Below are 22,280 nucleotides of genomic sequence, written 5' to 3'. Positions count from 1 at the left end.
GAACTCAGATCTCAAAAGTGCAGTTTGGACATCTGACCTTTCAATTTAGACTCTCTGTACTAGAATAGAACATGAAAGCAAGGATGTGATGCTGAGACTTTATAAAGCATTGGTGAGGCCTCACTTGGAGTATTGTGAGCAGTTGTGGGCCCCCTATCTAAGAAAGGATGTGCTGACATTGGACAGGGTCCAGAGGAGGTTCGTGAGAATGATTCCGGATTGAAAAGCTTGTCATATGAGGACTGATTCACCAGAATTCAAAAGAATGAGGGGCAACCTCATTGAAACCTGTCGAATGTTGAAAGGCCTCGATGGAGTGGATGTGGAGAGGATTTTCCCTATGGTGGGAGAGTCAAAGACCAGAGGACACAGCCTCGGATTGGAGGGACGTCCTTTTAGAACAGCGATGAGGAGGAACTTCTTTAGCCTGTGAGTGGTGAATCTGTGGAATTTATTGCCAAAGGCGGCTGTGGAGGCCGAGTCATTGTGTATATTTAAGGCAGAGGCTGCTGGATTCTTGATTGGTCAGGGCATGAAGGGATACGGGGAGAAGGCAGGAGGGAAAAGAATGAAATGGCGTGCAGACTCAATACTTCTGCTCCTATACCATATGGTCTAGAATAGTCACCTTCCGATCGTGTCGCAGTAAATTCTGGCGCTAATGAAACATGTGTTGTGTTCAGAAAGAAGAAATAACTTCACTTTGTGGGGCGTCTAGCGTGACTGAGGAATGACCTAAAGCATATCTTGTTCTTAAATACCGGCTTAGAATAACAGTGGTTTTTTTAAAAAAAATCAGGATGACCTTTAACCCACACCAGGTGATTTGCAGAGTTCCACCCATACCGTGCTGAATACAAGATTCATTGCATTGTGCCTGTGAAATGTTTAGCTACCGCTGAGCAATGGAGCAGAACTAATGGGACGCTAGATACAACAGAAACTAACTTTCCCTGCCCCTTGTAGGTCATCGTTCACCTTTGTCCCGGATCCCATTCTGACTTTTCACTCCGATGTGAATAAGCTTTCATTCCGAAGTTTTTTTTTCCCAGTTTGCTCCGGTTTCATTATAGGTATTTAAAATAAATCGGCTGGTGGGGGTGGCGCTACGTCTCTACCAAAGGGGGTGTAAGGCGCTCCTTCCCTCCGCTAGCCTGCAGGTCACCCTTGGGCAAGGTGTAGCACCTGCTTAGCCCCTGATCAGGGTCACATGAAGCCATGGGAGCAGGTGGTGGATGGTCGTACGAGCAGCCGGCGCAAATCACAATCCTGGTTATGCGACCACTGACGCCAGGCAGACAATCTCTGAAGAGTATTGATAATGGCTGGGGTCACCCGTCTTGTAAGGACTCTGCCCAGAAGAAGGCAATGGCAAACCATTTCTGTGGAAAAATTTGCCGAGGTCACTTATGTTCATGGAAAGACCATGATGATGTCATACGACATGGCACATCATGATGATGTCATATGACATGGCAATAATGATGATGTCATATGACATGGCACATAATGATGTTGTCATACGACATGACACATAATGATCAAATAAAAGGGTCATAATTAAGACCAGGGTGCCTGACACTCTTGCACACAGTACTGTATTTGTCAACGTGGAGAGGAGAGCGAGCTTGTAAATCTGGTGGGAGCAAAGGATGTTGGGAATGATGAGGGAGGAGCAGTGAGGGAGGGGATGTGAGATAGATGGCAAAGAAGGAGTGCCTGAGGTGGGGAGGAGTGGTGGTGCATGTGCAGACACACCCAGCCCTGAGACACCAGGCAGGTAATTTGATTCCAAACAATTGGTTTATTGATCATTACAGAATGTCTCTCTGGTGCTTCCCTCTCCCTTCCCCTTTTCCCAACCATGATTCCCCCTCTCCCTGGCCCCTTCCCACTCTCAGTCCACAATGGAAACACAGATCAGAATCAGGTTTATCATCACTCACATCTGTCTTGAAATTTGGCTTTTTTTTATGGCAGCAGTACAGTGCAATAAATAAAATTACTACAGTACTGTGCAAAAGTCTTGGACACCCTAGCCATATGTATGTGTGCCCAAGACTTTTGCCCAGTACTGTACATTAAAGGTCATTTAAGAGTCTCTTCCATAGGCACATGGATGAAAGAAAAATGGAGGACCACGTGGGAGGGAAGGGTTAGATTGATCTTGGAGATTAAAGGGTTGGCACGACATATTGGGCCGAAGGGCCTGTATTGTTCTGTGTACATGACTTTGTCTAGAAGAGCACATTCTCTGGTTCGATCCCTCACCCAGCATCAACAAATGGGAAGTTCAAATCTTTTACATTATTTCTGTTTGCTGCTGCGGACTATGTTGGTTTTAAAGGATAAACGATAACCGATAATTTCCCTTGCTCCACTTTGAAATTAGTCTCTTGTGTCACCCGAAAGGGTTGACGTTGCCTTGCTTTTAAACCTCCTGCGAAAGGCATGATCGCAACCAGTGCCGCACTCCTCCAACGCTGGAGTGGGCTGTACTCCAAATACTGCGTACAGTACAAGGATGTAACGCGGAGGATTTATGAGGCATTGGTCACACTACCCTTGTATGTGAGCTCTTTTGGGTCCCTTATGATCACAGTGAATGGCGGTGCTGGCTCGAAGGGCCGAATGGCCTACTCCTGCACCTATTGTCTGTTGTCTTATCTAAGAAAGGATGTGCTGGCATTGGAGAGGGTCCAGAGGAAGTTTGTGAGAATGAACTTGGGGGGTGGGGGGGAAGGATTAATGTATGAAGGGTGTTTAAGGCTCTAGGCCTGGAGATTAGAAGAATGAGGAGAGATCTCAGCGAAGCCTATCGAATGTTGAAAGGCCTAGATTGGAGAGGCTGGTTTCCAATAGTGTGGGGGTCTAGAACCAGAGCGCACGGATGTCCATTTAGTACAGTGATGAGGAGTTTCTTTAGCCAGAGGGTGGGGAATCTGTAGAATTCATTGCCACAGAGGGCTTTGTGAAGGCCAAATCATTGGGTGTACTTAAAATGGAATTGGAGAGGCTGATTCGTCAGGGGGTTAAAGGTTATGGGAGAAGGCGGGAATATGGGAGTGAGAGGAAAAAGAATAAATTGGGAAGAGATCCTGATGACTACAGTGGGAGGTTTGTTGAAACTAAACGTACACAAATGGAAAGGAAGAGCTTAAATAAAAGCAGAAATGCTGGAAATACTCAGCAGCTCGGGAGAACATTTCAGGTCCACATCCTTTATCCGACTTGGACAAGGAAAACCAAAGTTAGTTAGGTAGCAGAGAATGTAGAGGGAGAGGCTGGGTTAGGAGAAAGAAAATGCCTCTGATAGGGTGAGACTGGGTGACCTAATGTCGCAGTTCAGGGGCAGTTAAAATCTTAATAGCCGCCTTTGTCTGTGTCTTGCCAATGGTAAGAATGCGGGTTGAGCCCAGCAGGTGATGCTGGGGGGTGGGGGGGGGGGAGAACAGAAAAAACTGTGGAAAAGAATAACTGAACCAAAATGGTGGCAGACAGAAATGCCAGATACAAACAGCTTTAAAGAAAGTGACTTATCCTAAACTGAAGAGTTTGGTATAAAGTTCCTGCCGGCTGTAATGTGCCCAAAGGGAAGGTGAGGTGCCAGTCTTCAAGTTTACATTGGGCCTTAGTATGATACTGTAGGTTAAAATAAACCAACTTTGATTCAGTCCAGATGAACGGCCTTGACCCAACCTGCACGCTTCCCTCCACAGATACTGCCTGACCCACTGAGTGCTTCCAGCAGCATGTTTTGTGCTCCAGAATGATCAATCCAAATTTATTTGCCCCTGGGCAGACATATTAGGTCACCCAGTCTCGTCCTGACAGAGAGATTCCCTTTGTCATCAACACCTCCCGCCCCCCCAACTTCCTCTGCCACCTAAACCAGCTCGCTTCTCTCTTTCCCAGTTCCAGAGAAGGTTGTCTGACCTTGTGGCGGCTGTAATTACCAGCCGCATTATCAACCGGGCATATTAAAGTGTCCTGTCGCCGACCATCTTCCTGATACTCTCGCAAACACCAGCCTAAGCAGATGGGGCTGGATAAATGGATTGCGCCATTCTGCTACAGCCAGAAGGGTGTTCTCTGGAGCTGCTTCATGTATGTTGTATTTTTTTTAAGGAGAGACATGTTTTCTCTCCCCTGCAATTTACTATGGACTGGCCAGCATCGAATAGAAACCCGCAGTCAGGAGATGAGTAGTGTCTCTTAATTGAGTATTTACTGATGTTGGAACCAAGTTCTGTTTAGCTGATTCAAGTTTGGACTCTAGAACAAGTCTGTTGAGTTTGGAAACATTTTGGGTAATAAAACCCCTGTTTTTTTCACCTTTACCTGCTCTCCCAGTTTTATGCTTACCCTGGTCCTTCACAGACCTGAAAAGTGAACTTGGTTTTTCTCTCTCTGCAGACGCTGCCTGACCAGCTGAGTATTTCCAACACTACCTTTATTTTCTGAATTTCACATTTTCAGAAAGTGCAGCTTTTTAAAAAAAAAACAGTTTTCAAGGGTGAGGCAGGACCAGACTGAGGTGGTGAATAATCTGGGGACCACCACCCCCCCCCCCCCACCACCACCTCTGCCTTCCTTCTTCCCTGGTACTTGAGTAAAGCTCCATTTGGAGTCACTTCAGATGTAGGCATCCGTTAGTCTCGCGAGATCATGGATTTGCGCCTTGGAAGGTTTCCAGGGCGCAGGCCTGGGCAGGGTTGTATGGGAGACCGGCAGTTGCCCAAGCTGCAAGCCTTCCCCTCTCCACGCCACCGATGTTGTCCAAGGGAAGGGCAAGGGCCGATACAGCTTGGCACCGGTGTCGTCGCAGAGCAATGTGTGGTTAAGTGCCTTGCTCAAGGACACAACACGCTGCCTCGGCTGAGGCTCGAACCAGTGACCTTCAGATCACCAGACCAACACCTTAACCACTTGGCCACGCGCCAACCCATCACTTCAGATATTATTTATTTATTGAGATACAGTGCGGAATAGGCCATACAAGTTAGTATTAATGAATCTGATTCTGATTAATGTAAACCCGTTTGCATGTAAATTCTTTCTCAACAGAAAGGAAGAGGTGAGGAGGTTCTCAGTGAACTGACAGGAATTTACTGACTTCCTATTACATCAGAAAGATCCTATTTGTTTATTTATTTACATATAGCGTGGAATAGGCCCTTCCCGGCCCTTTGAGGTGCACCACCCAGCAGTCCCACAATTTAACCCTAGCCTAATCACGGGACAATTTACAATGACCAATTAACCTACCAATTGGTACGTCTTTAGACCCGGAGGAAACCCACACAGTCATGGGGAGAATGTACGGGCAGCGGTGGGAGTTGAACCCTGGACATCTGGACTGTAAAGCGTCGTGCTGACCACTACACCACCCAGCCACCAGGTGAAGGGCCAGCACCGAGATGAGACCAAATGAACTCCTTTCGCAGGGCACGATCTGCCTCGCGGAACAGGGACTATGTCAGCAATCCCTGTTAGAAGGTGCGCTGCCTCGTGTTCGGCCCGGAGCTCTCCACATCTAGCACCAGACACGCACCACACTGCAATGAGGATTTGTCCATACAAACCATCAGCCATTCCCTGTCCACGTCTCCAGGGTCTGCAAGGCACAGTGTAGCAATCCAGCCAACCATCTCCACCTCAATGGCTCAATGGTTCCGTTCAATATCGGAGAACGTATACAGTACACAACCTGCAATTCTTCTTCTTCACGGACATCCACACAAACAGAAGGGTGTAGGCTCAATATGCACTTACGACATTTGTTTCCTGTGTCAGCGCCTTGCTCGAAGCTGTGGTCAGCCCTGCATATCTCAGTGCTTGCACCTATAGTTGTAGCCATGGGGACAGACAGATGTGATATATCTCTGCATTGTGTAGTTGCTGTTTGCTGGTTACCAGGGCATTGCTAAAGCACCCAAGTTTGACCTTGGCCAGGCCTGTTCCACTTGTTCCAACAGGTCACAGTTGAAGGTCTGTACAGTGTATATAAGGGGGAATGACTGTTCCCGAACCTGGTGGCGTGGGACCTGATGGTGAGAAGAGAGCATGTCCTGAATGGTGGTGGGGTGGGGAGGGGAGGGGGTGCCTTTGATGTCAGATGTTGCCTTCGTGTGGATATGCTCAATCGCGAATTGACTTTACTTCTCATATCCTTCACATACGAGGAGTAAAAATATTTACATCTCTGAACGTGCAATTTATAGTAATTTGTAATAAATGTATAGTAGGATATACAACAGGACAGTCAATATAGCTTGAAATACAATTGTGTCAGCGTGAATGAATCAGTCTGATGGCCTGGTGGGAGAAGCCGTCCCGGAGCCTGCTGGTCCTGGCTGTAATTCTGCGGTACCGTTTCCCGGATGGTAGCGGCTGGAACAGTTTGTGGTCGGGGCTGCCTGGGGTCCCCGATGATCCTCCGGACCCTTTGTTACGCACCTGTCGCTGTAAATGTCCTGAGTGGTGGGAAGTTCACCTCTGCAGGTTGCGCTGGGCTGCCCGCCCCACCCCACCCCAGATTTCCCTCCGGACACCATCCGGCTCGAGGGAGCGCGCCTGTTGCGCGCCCCGGGTGGATGCGCAAGTTGTGTCTCTGTTGGAAGGTGACACGTGGGCAAAGTGAGAGGGGGAGAAGGAGAGGGAGAGAGAATGAGAATGGTAGGATGTCGCACTCTGTGAAATTAATGTCATGGTTGAACTGCACCCCCCTCCCCGCCGAGTTTCGCCCAACAGCTGCAGTCCGAGGGATGGCGGTAATCTGTCACAGCTCCCTGCGCTGCCACAAAACTCTCAGCGCAGCTGGAAGACGTCCCGCCTGGCGAGGCATTGACACCGAGCAGGACGGTGTCCTTTACACCCAGATGGTGCGAGGCAGGAGGCCGGCAACAGCTCGCATCTCCTGCGCGGGGTGGGTGATGTGAGACGCCGGAGCGTTACCGATACCCGGGGGTGGCTGTGTGTGTGCTCGGCTCGGGTTGCAGGATTAAGTAATTGTCCGTGCGCTGACAGGCGAACTCAATACCCTGCTGCGCCGATCAAAGTTTCTGAACTCGAGGACGGGGTGCCGGTGGAAGGGGGTGGTCGTGGGAAAGCGGCGTCCATCCGCTGGGATCCTCGCACTACCTTCTCGCTCCAACCGGCGCATTCGACACCAAACCATGCATGGCTAAATATAAATAAATAGCAATCAATAACGAGAACGTGAGACGAAGAGTCCAGCATCACAGGCGCAACATTCACGAGAAAGATGGAAATTTACGAGAAAGTGCGTGATTAAACAAAAAGGTAGTGCAAAACGGTCTTAGTTTTGCTGGACTGAGGTAGAGATTAGGGCCGTGCAGCTGGGTTCAAGAAGTGAGTGGTTGAAGGGAGGTAGCTGTTCTTGAACCTGGTGGTGTGAGACTTCAGACCTCTGTATCTCCTGCCTGATGGTAGCTGAAGGAAAGTGGCATGGCCCTCCTGGTGGGGACATTGATGATGGATGTTGTGAGAAGATAACATGGCCTAGATGGTGGGGACATTGATGATGGATGTTGTGAGAAGATAGCATGGCCTAGATGGTGGGGACATTGATGATGGATGTTGTGAGAAGATAACATGGCCTAGATGGTGGGGACATTGATGATGGATGTTGTGAGAAGATAGCATGGCCTAGATGGTGGGGACATTGATGATGGATGTTGTGAGAAGATAGCATGGCCTAGATGGTGGGGACATTGATGATGGATGTTGTGAGAAGATAGCATGGCCTAGATGGTGGGGACATTGATGATGGATGTTGTGAGAAGATAACATGGCCTAGATGGTGGGGACATTGATGATGGATGTTGTGAGAAGATAGCATGGCCTAGATGGTGGGGACATTGATGATGGATGTTGTGAGAAGATAACATGGCCTAGATGGTGGGGACATTGATGATGGATGTTGTGAGAAGATAGCATGGCCTAGATGGTGGGGACATTGATGATGGATGTTGTGAGAAGATAGCATGGCCTAGATGGTGGAGATCTTTGATGATAGATGTTGCCTTTCTAAGGCAGTGCTTCCTGTAGATATTACCAGTGGAGGGAAAGGGTGTCCCTGTGATGTATTGAGCTGAGCCCATTACTCTCTGCAGCTTCTCACACTCATGCATATTCAAATTTCCATACTGGACCATTATACAACCAGGCAGCATACCTACAATATTCCGATCTTCCAGAAAGAAAAAGAATCTGCAGTACCTCCATTCTAAATAAAGAGCGAACTTCTGCAGTCCTCTGGGACAGATGAATTCGAGAGATTCACCACCTTTCTCTATGAAGATAACTTGCTTCCACTGTAGATTCTGAGATCAATGTGAGGACTGTAGAGACCTTCACTAACGGAGAAGGTGTCTGTTGGGACAGAGAAGGTGGGTGGGTTGGTTATGTGCTGGCATGCTCTTATTGCTTATACGGGGCTTCCTGTCTTTGGATTTGAGGATCTCAATTCCGCACCCACCACTGCCCCCCCCCCAAATGCTCCATCTCCACTAGGGGGGTACACTTCAGTAAGCTCTAAGCATGCCTATGGATCTCTTTCCCTCTGTTAATTCCTTTCCCAGGACAGAGCCCTGGATAGATTGTCTGCATCGGGAATGACAATTGGTTTCAAGCATAGGAATGGTGTTTCCTGCCCAGTCTAACTGGCTGAGGGTGGCTGGAGACCCAGTGGCATGGATGTTGGTCTGGGACAGGCACCGAGATCCGTCTGCTTGCCAGTTTGGAGAAATAGCAGAAGGAATGGTGTTGATGGTGCCGTTCCATCTGCCTTCAGGCACCTGCTGCATGAAATTGGGGGTGCTGGTTGCAAATATATTTGGCCACCACTACACCTGTGCCTACACAACCTCCCTCACCACCATTCAGGGCCCCAAACAGTCTGCTACAAAAGGCAGGATCTCCTGGTAGCCACCCACTTCAGTTCGACTTCCCATTCCCATTCTGACATGCCAGTCTACGACCTCCTCTACCGCCATGTTGAGACTAAACTTACGTTGCAGGAGCAACATGCGTTTGGGTAGCCTCCAACCCGAAGGCCTGAGCATCAATTTCTCCAACTTCCCTCTCCCTCCTCCTCTCTTTCTCCATCCCCTATTCTGGTTACCCTGGCACTCCTTCTCATCTGCCCATCCCTTTTCTTCCCCTCCTCCTATCAGACCCCTTCTTCGCTGGCCCTTCGCCTCTTCCGGCTCTCTGCTCCGAGCTTTCTCATCTCCCCCCTCCACCCACCCACCTTCCACCTCGCCTGGTATCCTCTAGCATGTGCCAACTTGTACCCCCCCCCCCCACAACGCTGTTATCCTGTTCTCCCTCCTTTCCAGTCCTGATGAAGGGTCTCAGCCTGAAACGTCGACAGTTTATTCCTCTCCGTAGCTCTTGCTGAGTTCCTCCAGCATTCTGCGCTTCCTATATTACGTAGCTGATGTGATACCCTCCTGGCAACTGTGCGTGACCAATACAACTTTGTCAGGGTTGGGCAGAGGCCAAGAGCAAATGTGATTAGATGTGCAGGTGAGGGTGGAGGAGGGTAGCAAATTATCTTCGTACAAGACAATGATGTCTCTAGGATAACCATAGCTTCTGTAGAAATCAGAGTATCAGGTTTACTATCACCAGCACATGTTGTGAAGTTTGTTAACTTGACAGCAGCAGTACAAAGCAATGCATGATCAATAAATGTAGAGAAAAAAATAAAGTGTATACTATATATATATATGTGTCTATTAAATAGTTAAGTTAAAATAAGCAGCACAAGGACATACGGAAATAGAAGGTAGTGGGTTCATGGATTCATTGTCCATTTAGAAATTGATTGGCAGAGGGGAAGAAGCTGTTCCTGAAATGTTGAGTGTGTGCCTTGAGGCTTCTGTACCTCCTCCCTGATGGTAACAGAGTGAAGAGGGCAAGTCCTGGGTGGTGGGGGTCCTTAATGATGGTCGCTGCCTTCCTGAGGCACCGCTCCTTGAAGATGTCTTTGATACTACAGAGGCTAGTACCCACGATGGATCTGACTAATTTTACAAGTTTCTGCTACTTATTTTGACCTTCTGCAGTAGACCCTGCACCCCACCCCAAACCAGACAGTGATGCAGCCAGTTAGAATGCTCTCCACTGTACATCTGTAGAAGTTTCCAAGTATTTTAGATGATAAACCAAATCTCCTCAAGCTCAAAATGAATATAACAGCAGTCATGCCTCCTTCATAGCTGCATCAATATGTTGGGTTAGGTTAGTTCCTCAGAGATATTGACACCCAGGAACTTGAAACTGCTCACTCTCTCCACTTCTGATTCCTCTGTGAGGATTGGCTTGTGTTCCTTCGTCTTGCCCTTCCCGAGGTCCACATTTAACTCTTTGGTCTTACTGACATTGACACCACTCAACTAGCTGGTATATCTCGCTCCTGTATGCCCTCTCGTCTCCATCTGAAATTCTGCCAACAATAGTTGTATCATCAACGAATTTATAGAGCCACATAGAGAGAGGAGAGTAGTGGGCTAAGCACACATCTCTGTGGTGCACCAGCGTTAATGGTCAACATTATTCCCAAGTGACAAGAAATACTCCCATCAATGCAGCGCATTCAACATAGCGATTCATAGGAATGTCATTAAACAAAATTTTAGGCCAAATCATGTAAAAATAAAACAAAAGAGTATTATGGTATCTGGCCAAGGGACTTGTGGAAGTGAGTGGTGAAACTGGGTAGAGGAGTATTCATCAGAATTTATGCTGTTGTATAGTGGATTAAGATGGCTGCATGACAACACAAGCATTGCCTCAAAATCGCAGATCTTTTATAATTCATTCTTAATTCACACTATTAAGAGAGTTATGGATGCAACTATCCTGTGGGGAGAAATGCCTGTCATAGACTGTACTGTGTTCTCTACTTTATCTGGCCTGTTCCATTCCTGGGCATCAGTGTTTCCATTCTTGGCCATGATGCAACCAGCTGGGATACCCACTGAACTTCTAGGAACATTCTGAATCTCTGCAGACTTCTAAGAGTCATGCCTTCTTTGTAATGGCACCGCGTGCTGGACCTGGGACAGGCCCTCTGATAAGATGAGGGCATCCGCTGGTCAGGGTCGACCGTGGATATTGCGTTCCAGCCGTCAACGTGATCCGCAAGCCTGGGCAGTACGATGTGGAGAGCGAGCTGCTGCCCGTGTAGCAGACTCCCCGTCTCCGTGCAGCTGACGAAACTGAAGTATCGGCAGAGAATGATACCAGTGGCATTGCAGGAGTCGTCAGGCAGCATTGAACTCAACATGGGACTCCAGCTCCGGATTTTTCCTTGGGATTTACTCCAGAAGCCTTCCCCCTGAGTGGGTACAGCCGCAAGACAGCAGAGGTTTGAGATCAGACTTCTTCTAGATGAGCTGCCAACCACAGCTGACGAGCCCCATCTGCCCAAAGCGACTGGTTTTAAGGCGCCAGTAACCCACCTTTGCCCCTTCTGCTGTCAGTAGAAACTGTTCTGCCGGGCTTAGTAGCCAAGCCACACGTGAAGGCCAGGAGCTGAACTTGGATGTCAGAGGCTGTTTGAGACGCACGCCATCGGGAGCATTTAATAGGCAGTGGGAGTTTGGCCAGAACAACCTTAAGGAACCATAACAGCAAGGAATTTAAAGCTACTGACTCTCTCCACCTTCGATCCCACGACGAGGACTAGCTCATGGGCCTCCCATTTCGACCTGCAGTCGATAAACAGCTCTTTGCTTTTGAGAGTCACTGCAAACGAGAAAAAAAAATGTAATTAGATTCAATCTCGACAGCGGTGGGGCAGTGAGCACCTCGCCTTAGCGAGGTAACTTTATGGAGAGGTAAGAAACTTGAGTGAGTGCTGGGACCCAAAGTCTGGAAGAAAGAGTGTGCAAAACAGGAAGATGAGAAGTAACAGAAATGACGGCAGTGAAGGTTATCCTTTGTCCAGGGAAATTGTTTGGAGATGAGCTGTGTAATAGCATCTGGGCCAATAACGACCGCCAATGTCTCCTACGTACTTCTGTGATGAACTGAGGCCGTGGCCTGTTCCGGCTGCGGTAACACCTGGCTTCATGTCTTCGTAAAACTTCAGTCCTGAGTACTATTTGCCTACTCTTATTGCTTGCACAATTTGCTTTTCTTTCTCTCTCTGCACACTGGATGTTTGATGGTGCTTTTTTTGTAATGGGATCTTTAGAGGTTTCTTTGTCTTGTGGCTGCCTTTAAGGAGACGAATCTTAAGGTTGTATACCTACTTTTATAATAAATGAACTTTGAGCTTCAACAAGGCCATATCGCCTCACTTATTTTTTATTTATTTAAAAGCCCTGCTGCCCAGCGATTTCCCCCGATTTAACCCTAGCCTAATCACAGGACAGCTTACAATGACCAATTAACCTACCAACTGGTACGTCTTTGGACGGTGGGAGGAAACCGGAGCCTCAGGAGGAAACCCAGATGTTCATGGGGAGAACGTATAAACTGAAAAAGGATCTAGTGCAGTGTTTCCCAAACTTTTTTAGCCCAACGCCCCCCTAAAGCACCTTTGTACCTGCCAGCACCCCTCTTAGGCACAATATACTTTCCATAGTGTAAAAACATGTCTACCGTATGCTAACATGAAAATAAATGATTCTGCTTTAAATTTTTATTTGTCTTTAAACCTAGCTTACACGGTACCTGTGGGCTGCACAGCAGCTTTGTTATCAAGGTGATCCTTGAGCCTGATGGTTTTTAGCAACAGTTGAAATATCTGGTTCAAGTTTGACAGCAAAAGCCTTAAGTCCCCATGCATAACAATGTCCGAGCAGTTTCTGCTTTTTGTGAGTATGTGGTTCGCTGCCCTGAAGCCTCTTTTAATAGGTAGGAGGATGGAAATGCAATGAAGAGCAGTTTGACTCCTTTCCAAAGATGAGGAAACTTCATATATCAGTGTAGTCACATACCACAAAAGCCGATATTTTTGAAAAGCATTTTTGCTTCATCATTCTGAATTTTGATCATTCCTTCCTGCAAGCTCTATTGCTGTTCTTCCACCTTACAAAGAAATGGTTAATTACCCAGACTGGAATTTCCAGATCATTCAAATCCTTGAATTGGTTGTGAAAATCCTTCTTCAGTGACTGCAGGTGTAAGCAGTACTCTTGCAAATCACCGTCTGTGAAAGAGGGTGCCATACTTTCCATGCAGGGTAATTGTGAGAACATCCTTCTCCCAATATTTTGCTTATGTATTTCCAATTTTCCAATAAAAGTAGACACTGCACTTTTAGCCTGGATTAAGTTGAAAATTTCACCCTGCAGTTTCATATTTAGAATATTTATTTTGCCATACAGATCGGCTAGGTATGCCACACCTCCACATAGAAGTTCAATCTTATTTCCCAAGCTCTTGTCGACTTTCAGCAAAAATTCAACCACAGTGTCAAAAAGATCAAAGTTTTAAGCAGCAGCCTTTTGACAACCATTGTACTTCTATGTGAAGAAGCAGGCATTCTAACTCCTCATCATGATCTTGGCATAACTGGCGAAATATTCTGCTATTTAATGGATGAGCTTTAATTTTGTTGATAGCAAATATTACAAGAGTCATACTTGAAAAACGTCACTGGCTGAGATGTTGACAATGAACTACACAATGGACTGCAAACAGTCTTGGAATTTCTTTTTTCATAAATGCCACTAAACCAGCAGGGCAACCAATCATTTATGGTGCTCCATCTGTTGCACAAGAGATCATGTTCCTAATCGCAATACTTTTATTTTCAATACACATTCTGAGCTCATTGAAGATTGATTCCCCATTGATAATTTTTTATAACTTTTTACAGAAGAGAATTTCTTCATAAACTTCTCCATTTTTGATAAACCGTACAAATGCCATTAGCAATGCCTCATTGTCTCGCGCAGTTGACCCATCCAGTTGTAGCCCAAATTCTGTTTTTTTTTGTAGCTCTGTGAATAGTTGATGCTCAATTCCTTCACTCGTTTCATCAAACTGACGAGCTACAGTAATTACTCAGAGCGATTGATTTTAAAACACTGGTATCCATTTTGAGAACAGCGGTGAGCACTTTTGATAAAGCAGGCGTTATTAATCTTTCACCAACTGTGTAAGATTTTCCACACTTTGCTATCATTTTGGAAATGTTATAAGAAGCAATGAGGCCACTACCAAGGTCATTTTTAGCTTTCTTGGCAAATAACTCAAGTGTGCAACACTTTTCAAATGCTTCTTTCATCTTCTGGAACACAGTAATACCGTAAGTAGACTAACCCTTATCGTCTGCTCTGTAAATGGTTTGAATCCTTTCCACTGTCTTCCTTTCTGCTAAGCTGGGAAGATTGGAGCATTACCCCCCTCTTGTGACTCATGCCAGTTGGTTCCTCATCTGCCAACACTTCATCATTTTTGTTCTCTCACTCGGTATAACATTTAATTAAAAAATGTAATCTCGTCACGAGAGATTTTCTTTGTCCTTAACTGGATAACTTGGTGTTCCCTGAGGGATGTGATTCAGCCCCTACCATCACATCCCCCATATTAAATGTTCCCTGTCAGGTGGCTGCTTGGAACTGTATGTTCCACAGTACACAATGAAAAAGACCATTAGATATAGGAGCAGAATTAGCCCATCAAGTCTGCTCTGCTATTTCTTCATGGCTGATCCATTTCCCTCTCAACCCCAATCCTCTGCCTTCTCCCCATATCCCTTCATGCCCTGACCAATCAAGAATCTATCAACCTCTGCCTTGAATATATCCAATGACGGCCTCCACAGTCTCCTGTGGCAGCGAATTCCACACTCTGGCTAAAGATTTCATAGAAACATAGAAAATAGGTGCAGGAGTAGGCCATTCGGCCCTTCGAGCCTGCACCACCATTCAGTATGATCATGGCTGATCATCCAACTCAGAACCCTGTACCTGCTTTCTCTCCATACCCCCTGATCCCTTTAGCCACAAGGGCCATTTCTAACTTCCTCTTAAATATAGCCAATGAACCGGCCTCAACTGTTTCCTGTGGCAGAGAATTCCACAGATTCACCACTCTCTGTGTGAAGAAGTTTTCCCTCATCTCGGTCCTAAAAGGCTTCCCCTTTACCCTTAAACTGTGACCCCTCGTTCTGGACTTCCTCAACATCGGGAACAATCTTCCTGCATCTAGCCTGTCCAATCCCTTTAGAATTTTATGCGTTTCAATAAGATCCCCCCTCAATCTTCTAAATTCCAGCGAGTATAAGCCTAATCGATCCAGTCTTTCTTCATATGAAAGTCCTGCCATCCCAGGAATCAATCTCATCTCCATCTAAAAAGACCCTCCTCCATTCTGAGGCTGTGTCCTCTGGTTTTAGTCTCTCCCACTGTAGGAAACATCCTCTCCACATCAGACCTTTTACCATTTGATAGGTTCACCCCTCAAGACGATGGCTCTTCACCTTAAATTGCAGCTTACCACAGTCACATCAATTAGTCAAAGTAAATTTATTATCAATGTAGATATACGTTACCGTATACAACCCTGAGATTCATTTTCTTGTGGGCATACTCAATAAATACATAGTAGAATAATAACCATAATAGAATCAGTGGAAGGTCACGCCAACTTGGGCGTTCAACCAGTTTGCAGGAGACAAGAAACTATGCAAATTCAAGCAGAAAGAAATCTTAATGAATAAATGAGCAATAAATATCAAGAACATAAGATGAAGGTTAATTCCCAGGATGGCGGGACTGTCATACGTTGAAAGATTGGAGTGACTGGGCTTGTATACACTGGAATTTAGAAGGATGAGAGGGGATCTGATTGAAACATATAAGATTATTAAGGGATTGGACAGGCTAGAGGCAGGAAATGTGTTCCCGATGTTGGGGGAGTCCAGAACCAGAGGCCACAGTTTAAGAATAAGGGGTAGGCCATTTAGAACAGAGTTGAGGAAAAACTTTTTCACCCAGAGAGTTGTGGATCTGTGGAATGCTCTGCCTCAGAAGACAGTGGAGGCCAATTCTCTGGATGCTTTCAAGAAAGAGTTAGATAGAGCTCTTAAAGATAGCAGAGTCAAGGGATATGGGGAGAAGGCAGGAACGGGGTACTGATTGTGGATGATCAGCCATGATCACTTTGAATAGTGGTGCTGGCTCGAAGGGCTGAATGGCCTACTCCTGCACCTGTTGTCTATTGTCTATAGAAGAGTCCTTGAAAGTGAGTCCATTTCAATGATGGGGTGAATGATATTGAGTGAAGTTATCCCCTCTGGTTCAACAGCCTGATGGCTGAGGGGTAAGAACTGATCCTGTTCTCATGTTCTTGCGTGTTGCCAGATGAAAGACAGACCAGAGGCCCAGACAAATGGCCTACAACTAAGAGTTTTAAAGGAAAAGGTTGAAGAGAGTGGACTCATTCATGGACGTTTTAGAATTGAGGACGGAAAACCTGGCAAGCTAAAGGCACTTAGTGTAACATCTCTTGTTGGCGGGATGCTAAATCAGTATCAAATTAGAGGCAGATAATCATTGCAAAATAATTAAATAGGCTTGGTTTTTTGAGAGGTAAATTGTGTTTAGCAAATTTACTGGAGTTCTTCAAGATTTGCAACAAGCAGGTAGATAGAGGGGAAGTTGTAGATGCAATATATTTAGATATTTGGCAACATTATCTTTCACCTATTTTTGTGCCTTTGGCAAATCTATTGATTACACCCCCTTCTCCATCACTAATATAAATGCCAATAAGTTATCATGAAAGGCAGGTGCTCAAAAGAAGTGTGTGCAGTATTGGGAGTGGGGTAAGTGAGTTAACATGGAGTAAGGTCTGGTTATTGTACAGAAGACACAGTCAGATTAAGTGGGTCTTGTTTAAACTGGAAGGTTTTAATTGATGGACAATCCCAGGGATAATTTCTTGACTCCTAATTATTTGCTGTTTATAAGACCATATAGGAGCAGAATTAGGCCATTCAGCCCATCGAGTCTGCTCCGTCATTTCATCATGGCTGATCCATTTCCCTCTCAGCCCTAATCTTCTGCCTTCCTCCTGTATCTATTAATGTCCTGACTAATCAAGAATCTATCAATCTCTGCCTTAAATATACCCAATGCTTTGACCTGAACAGCCACCTGTGGCAAAGAATTCCACAAATTCATCACCCTCTGGCTGAAGAAATTCCTCCTCATCTCCATTCTAAATGGATGTCCCTCCATGCTGAATCTCTGGTCCCTCTGGTCCTAGACTGCCCCACCATAGGAAATGTCCTCTCCACATCCACTCTTATCGAGGCCTTTAAAATTTAAATAAGTTTCAGTGAGGTCACCCCTCCCCCTTTGAAATCAATGACAAAGAGAACGGGACAGAAGATGAGGCATCCAAGTTTGCCACAAATTAGATGGAAGGGCAGGGTCTGATGGGGATATCATGACATTCGTAGGATGTAGATGGGTTCAGAAACTTTCTCATCCTGCTCGTTCTTGACTTTATGCATCGGAGTCTCCTGCCTGATGGTAGAAAGTCAAAGAGGATGCTGGATGGATGGGTGGGATCCTCGATAATACTAAGGGCCCCACGTACGCAGCGCTCTTGATAAATGTCCCTGATTGATGGTAGGGAGACCCTGTGATCCTCTCAGCTGTTCTCACTGTCCGATGGGACTTCCAGTCTGATGCTCGACTGCTCCCAGACCAGATGGAGATGCAGCCTGTCAGGATGCTCTCAATGGTGCTCCTGTAAAATGCAGTTAAGATTTGTAAACCCTTTGCAATTATTTGGTTTTCAGAATCAGAATCAGGTTTATTATCACCGGCATGTGTTGTGAAATTTGTTAACTTAGCAGCAGCTGTTCAATGCAATACATAATATAGAAGAAAGAAAATAATAATAATTAATAAATTACTGTATACATATATTGAATAGATCTTAAAAATTGTGCAAAAACAGAAATAATATATATTTAAAAAGTGAGGTAGTGTTCACGGGTTCAATGTCCATTTAGGAATCAGATGGCAGAGGGGAAGAAGCTGTTCCTGAATCGCTGAGTGTGTGTCTTCGGGCTCCTGTACCTCCTCCCTGATGGTAACAGTGAGAAAAGGGCATGCCCTGGGTGCTGGAGGTCCTTAATAATGGACGCTGCCTTTCTGAGACACCGCTCCCTGAAGATGTCCTGGGTATTTTGTAGGCTGGTACCCAAGATAGAGCTGACTTGATTTACAAGCCTCTGCAGCTTCTTTCGGTCCTGTTCCCCCTCCCCCATACCATTACAGTACTTACTCATAATTGCATTAATTACTCATAAAATGTGGTCTGATCTTCACCTGAGGTACAATAATAGACAAACACTATCTGCCTAAACTAATAACACACAAACAATTGGACTTTTCATGTCTTTATTGAACACATTATTTAATCAATCACAGTCTAGGCTGGAAAAGTATGTGAACCCTTGTATTTAATAAATATTGCTCCTTTTGCAGCAATAATCTCCATCAAGTCAGACTTGCACAATGGTGAGGAGGAATTTTAGACCATTCCTCCATTCAAAACTCTTTCAGTTCATTAACATTTCTGGGATACCTCGTATGAACAGCCCTCTTCAAGTCACGCCATAGCATCTCAGTTGGGTTAAGATCGGACACGGACAATGTCCTGAGTGATGGGGATCCTTAATAATGGACAGCGCTTTTTTGAATGTCGCTTCTTGAAGATGTCCTGGATACTACAAAGGCTAGTGCCCATGATGGAGCTGACTGATTTTACAACTCTCTGCAGCTTATTTCAATCCTCCCATACCAGACAGCGATGCAGCCAGTTAGAATACTCTCCATGGTACATTTGTAGATGTTTGCAAATGCCTTTGGTGACAAACCAAATCTCCGCAAACTCCTAATGAAATCTAGCCACTGTCACGCCTTCTCTGTATCTGCATTGATATGCTGGGCCCAGGATAGATCCTCAGAGGTTGTGACACTCAGGACCTTGAAACTGAGAGCAGTGTACAGTAATCTAGACGTTCTGGTTTGTGAACATGGTAAGTTAGCTGCCAGGAGCAGCAAGTAGATGTGAAGGCAATTGACCTTCATATCTAAGCTGCCAGGAGCAGCAAGTAGATGTGAAGGCAATTGACCTTCATATCTACTTTATTGCAAACAAGTTGAAATTCAAAACTAGGGAAGCGTTGTTACAGTTGTACTGTGAGGCCACACAGGGAGTATTGGCTCCACTATTTGAGGAAAAATATATTGACTTTGGGTGTTGGGATGGAGATACGTCTCTACCAAAGGAGGTGTAAGGCGCTCCTTCCCTCTGCTAACCTGCAGGTCACCCTTGAGCAAGGTGTAGCACCTGTTTAGCCCCTCCCCACCCACTCCCCCGCCGATCAGGGTCACGTGATGCCATGGGAGCAGGTGGTGGATGGTCGTACGAGCAGCCAGTGCAGATCACAGGTCCTGGTTATGCGAGCACTGACACCAGGTAGACAATCTCTGAAGAGTACTGATAACGCCCGGGGGGGGGGGGGGGGGCGGTCAGCCATCTTGTAAAGACACTGCCCAGAAGGAGGCAATGGCAAACCATTTCTGTAGAAGAATTTGCCAAGAGCAATCATGGTGATGGAAAGACCACAATCGCCCATGTCATATGACACGGCACATAATAAAGGCAGTGAATGATACTGGCAGGGGGGCAGTCCAAAGAAGATCTATTCTGTTACAATCACTGGGGTAAGAGGAGTTTCCAGTCACAAAAGGCTAAAGACTACAGACTTGTACTCTTTGGAATTTCGAAGAATGAGAGGTGATCGTACTGAGAGGCTGAAGATCCTAAGGAGACGTGACAAGGTAGATATTGAGGTGATCCCATTAGTGGGAGAGTTCCCAATGACAGGACATAGTTACCAAGGTAAGGAGGCAATCCTTTATAACTGAGGCATGTGGGAACTTCTGACAGAAGCGGAGAACCTCCAGAATTCTCGAGGTTGTGGAGGCTGGATCAATGAAGGTATTTAAAGTGGAAGGAGAAAGATCGAGGAATTGTGGGCTTAGACCTGGGGCAGATCGGCTGTGATCGTGTTGAGGGACCAAATGGCCTATTCCTGTTTTTATTTGTTTGTGTTCTATAAGGTAACCAACAGAGTGTTATTTACACATGTATAAGTCAAGGATCATCTGTATTTGCCACAAGTGCGTCGGAACACGTGGTGAATTGCATCGTTTGCGTCACAAGCCAACGCGGGCCAGAGGGTCGGGCTGGGGGATGCCCACAAGTGTCGCCACCCTTCCAGCACCAAACTCATCCCGCACCCCTAGGTCTTTTGGAATGCGGAAGGAAACCGGGCCACCCGGAAGAATCCCACGTAGTCACGGGGAGAACGCGCTAAGTCCTTACGGACAGTGGCGGGAATTGAGCCCGGTGCCGCGAAGCCCTGCGCTAACCGTGCCACCCGCGCTAAGAGTGTCTTCAGCGGCGCCTTCTATTTTTAAAGGGGGCGTTAGAGGTGGCGTAACTGCTTTTGAGTTTGTGGTGGGAGATCGGGCGCCTGTGTAACACCCCTTCTTGTCTCGATAGCAACTCAAGCACGTGAACCTGGTCAACCTGTTGGAGGTATTCCGGAGGAAGCGGAAGTTGCACCTGGTCTTTGAATACTGTGACCACACGGTCCTGAACGAACTGGACAAGTACCCCAGAGGGTGAGTGTGATTCACCTGACCCCTCTCCTCTATCTCCCTTAGACAGGAGATTGTAATTACCAAGCAAACACAAGGAAATCTGCAGATGCTGGAAATTCAAGCAACATACACAAAATGCTGGTGGAACACAACAGGCCAGGCAGCATCTATAGGGAGAAGCACTGTCGACGTTTCAAGCCGAGACCCTTCGTCAGGACTAACTGAAAGAAGAGATAGTAAGAGATTTGAAAGTGGGAGGGGGAGGGGGAGATCTGAAATGATAGGAGAAAGCAGGATCTCCCAGTGGCCACACATTTTAATTCCACGTCCCATTCCCATTCTGATATGTCTATCCATGGCCTCCTCTACTGTCAAGATGAATCCACACTCAGGTTGGAGGAATAACACCTTATATACCGGCTGGGTAGCCTCCAACCTGATGGCATGAACATTGACTTCTCTAACTTCCATTAATGCCCCTCCTCCCCTTCTTACCCCATCCCTTATTTATTTATTAATTTATTTATAATTTCCTCCCCCTCCCTTTTTTCTTTTCTCTCTCTCTCTTTTCTCTCTCAATCACTCAATCACTCCTTGTCTGTTCTCCATCTCCCTCTGGTGCTCCCCTCCCCCTTTCTTTCTCCCTAGGCCTCCCGTCCCATGATCCTTTCCCTTCTCCAGCTCTGTATCCCCTTTGCCAATCACCTTTCCATCTCCTAGCTTCATCCCTCCCCCTCCTGTCTTCTCCTATCATTTCGGATCTCCCCCTCCTCTTCCCACTTTCAAATCTCTTACTATCTCTTGGTTCAGTTAGTCCTGGCGAAGGGTCTCGGCCCAAAACACCGACTGTACTTCTTCCTACAGATGCTGCCTGGCCTGCTGCGTTCCACCAGCATTTTGTGTGTGTTGTTTGAGGTTATAATTACCCGTCGATTTCATAGAAATTTACAGCACATTACAGGCCCTTCGGCCCACAATGTTGTGCCGACCATACAACCTACTCTTGAAACTGCCTAGAATTTCCCTAGCGCATAGCCCTCTATTTTTCCAGGCTCTATGTACCTACTGCTCTTTTGATAAAACTGAGACGTTTAGCTCTGAAGAGTTGAGCTCAGGGTGGTGTGATCGGCCCTTCCTCTCCCCAAGCCTGTGGTCATGCTCAGCAACTTGTCTCCCGTGCCTCCCTGCCCAGATTACTGAGTGTCCACACAGGCATGTCACTGCTTGACCTCAGGGGTCCCATCCACCTGACAACGAAATGCCATTAGCTCGCCCTGCACAGGAGGGATGCATTTCGCCCACTGAGGCTGCGTTGGCAGTCTGAAATAACTCTCATAATCCTATAGAGAAGAGGTTCTGCAGATGCTGGAAATCCTGAGCAAACAAGCACAAAATCCTGGAGGAACTACTACCATTGTCTGTGAGGAGTTTGTGCGTTCTCCCCTTGACTACATGGGATTCCTCCGGGTGCTACAGTTTCCTTCCACAGTCCTGGTGATGGGCCTTGGCCTGAAACATTTACTGTTTAATCCCCTCCATAGATGCTGACTTGCTGTCTGTCTGTCTTCCTTCCCTCCTCCTTCCGTCCTTCCC

At 46.4% G+C, this 22,280-nt stretch overlaps 2 protein-coding genes across 2 annotated transcripts in view; both read left to right on the top strand.

Annotated features, from left to right (window-relative positions):
• LOC140716267 (mitogen-activated protein kinase kinase kinase kinase 5-like) overlaps window positions 1-20,085 on the top strand; it is a 221,097-nt gene extending 201,012 nt beyond the window's left edge. Inside the window, exon 31 of the mRNA XM_073028877.1 lies at window positions 19,969-20,085. Within this exon, the coding sequence (XP_072884978.1) occupies window positions 19,969-20,085 (117 nt within the window). The remainder of the gene's footprint in view (window positions 1-19,968) is intronic.
• A 189-nt stretch (window positions 20,086-20,274) lies between these two features.
• LOC140716266 (cyclin-dependent kinase-like 1) overlaps window positions 20,275-22,280 on the top strand; it is a 45,404-nt gene continuing 43,398 nt past the window's right edge. The window contains exons 1-2 of the mRNA XM_073028876.1: window positions 20,275-20,520; window positions 20,587-20,708. Coding sequence (XP_072884977.1) covers window positions 20,275-20,520; window positions 20,587-20,708 — 368 coding nt within the window. The remainder of the gene's footprint in view (window positions 20,521-20,586; window positions 20,709-22,280) is intronic.

The sequence above is a fragment of the Hemitrygon akajei genome, chromosome 25 (genome assembly GCF_048418815.1).
Source record: "Hemitrygon akajei chromosome 25, sHemAka1.3, whole genome shotgun sequence".
NCBI classification, from domain to species: domain Eukaryota; kingdom Metazoa; phylum Chordata; class Chondrichthyes; order Myliobatiformes; family Dasyatidae; genus Hemitrygon; species Hemitrygon akajei.
This window is presented reverse-complemented; position numbering and strand designations above follow the sequence as displayed.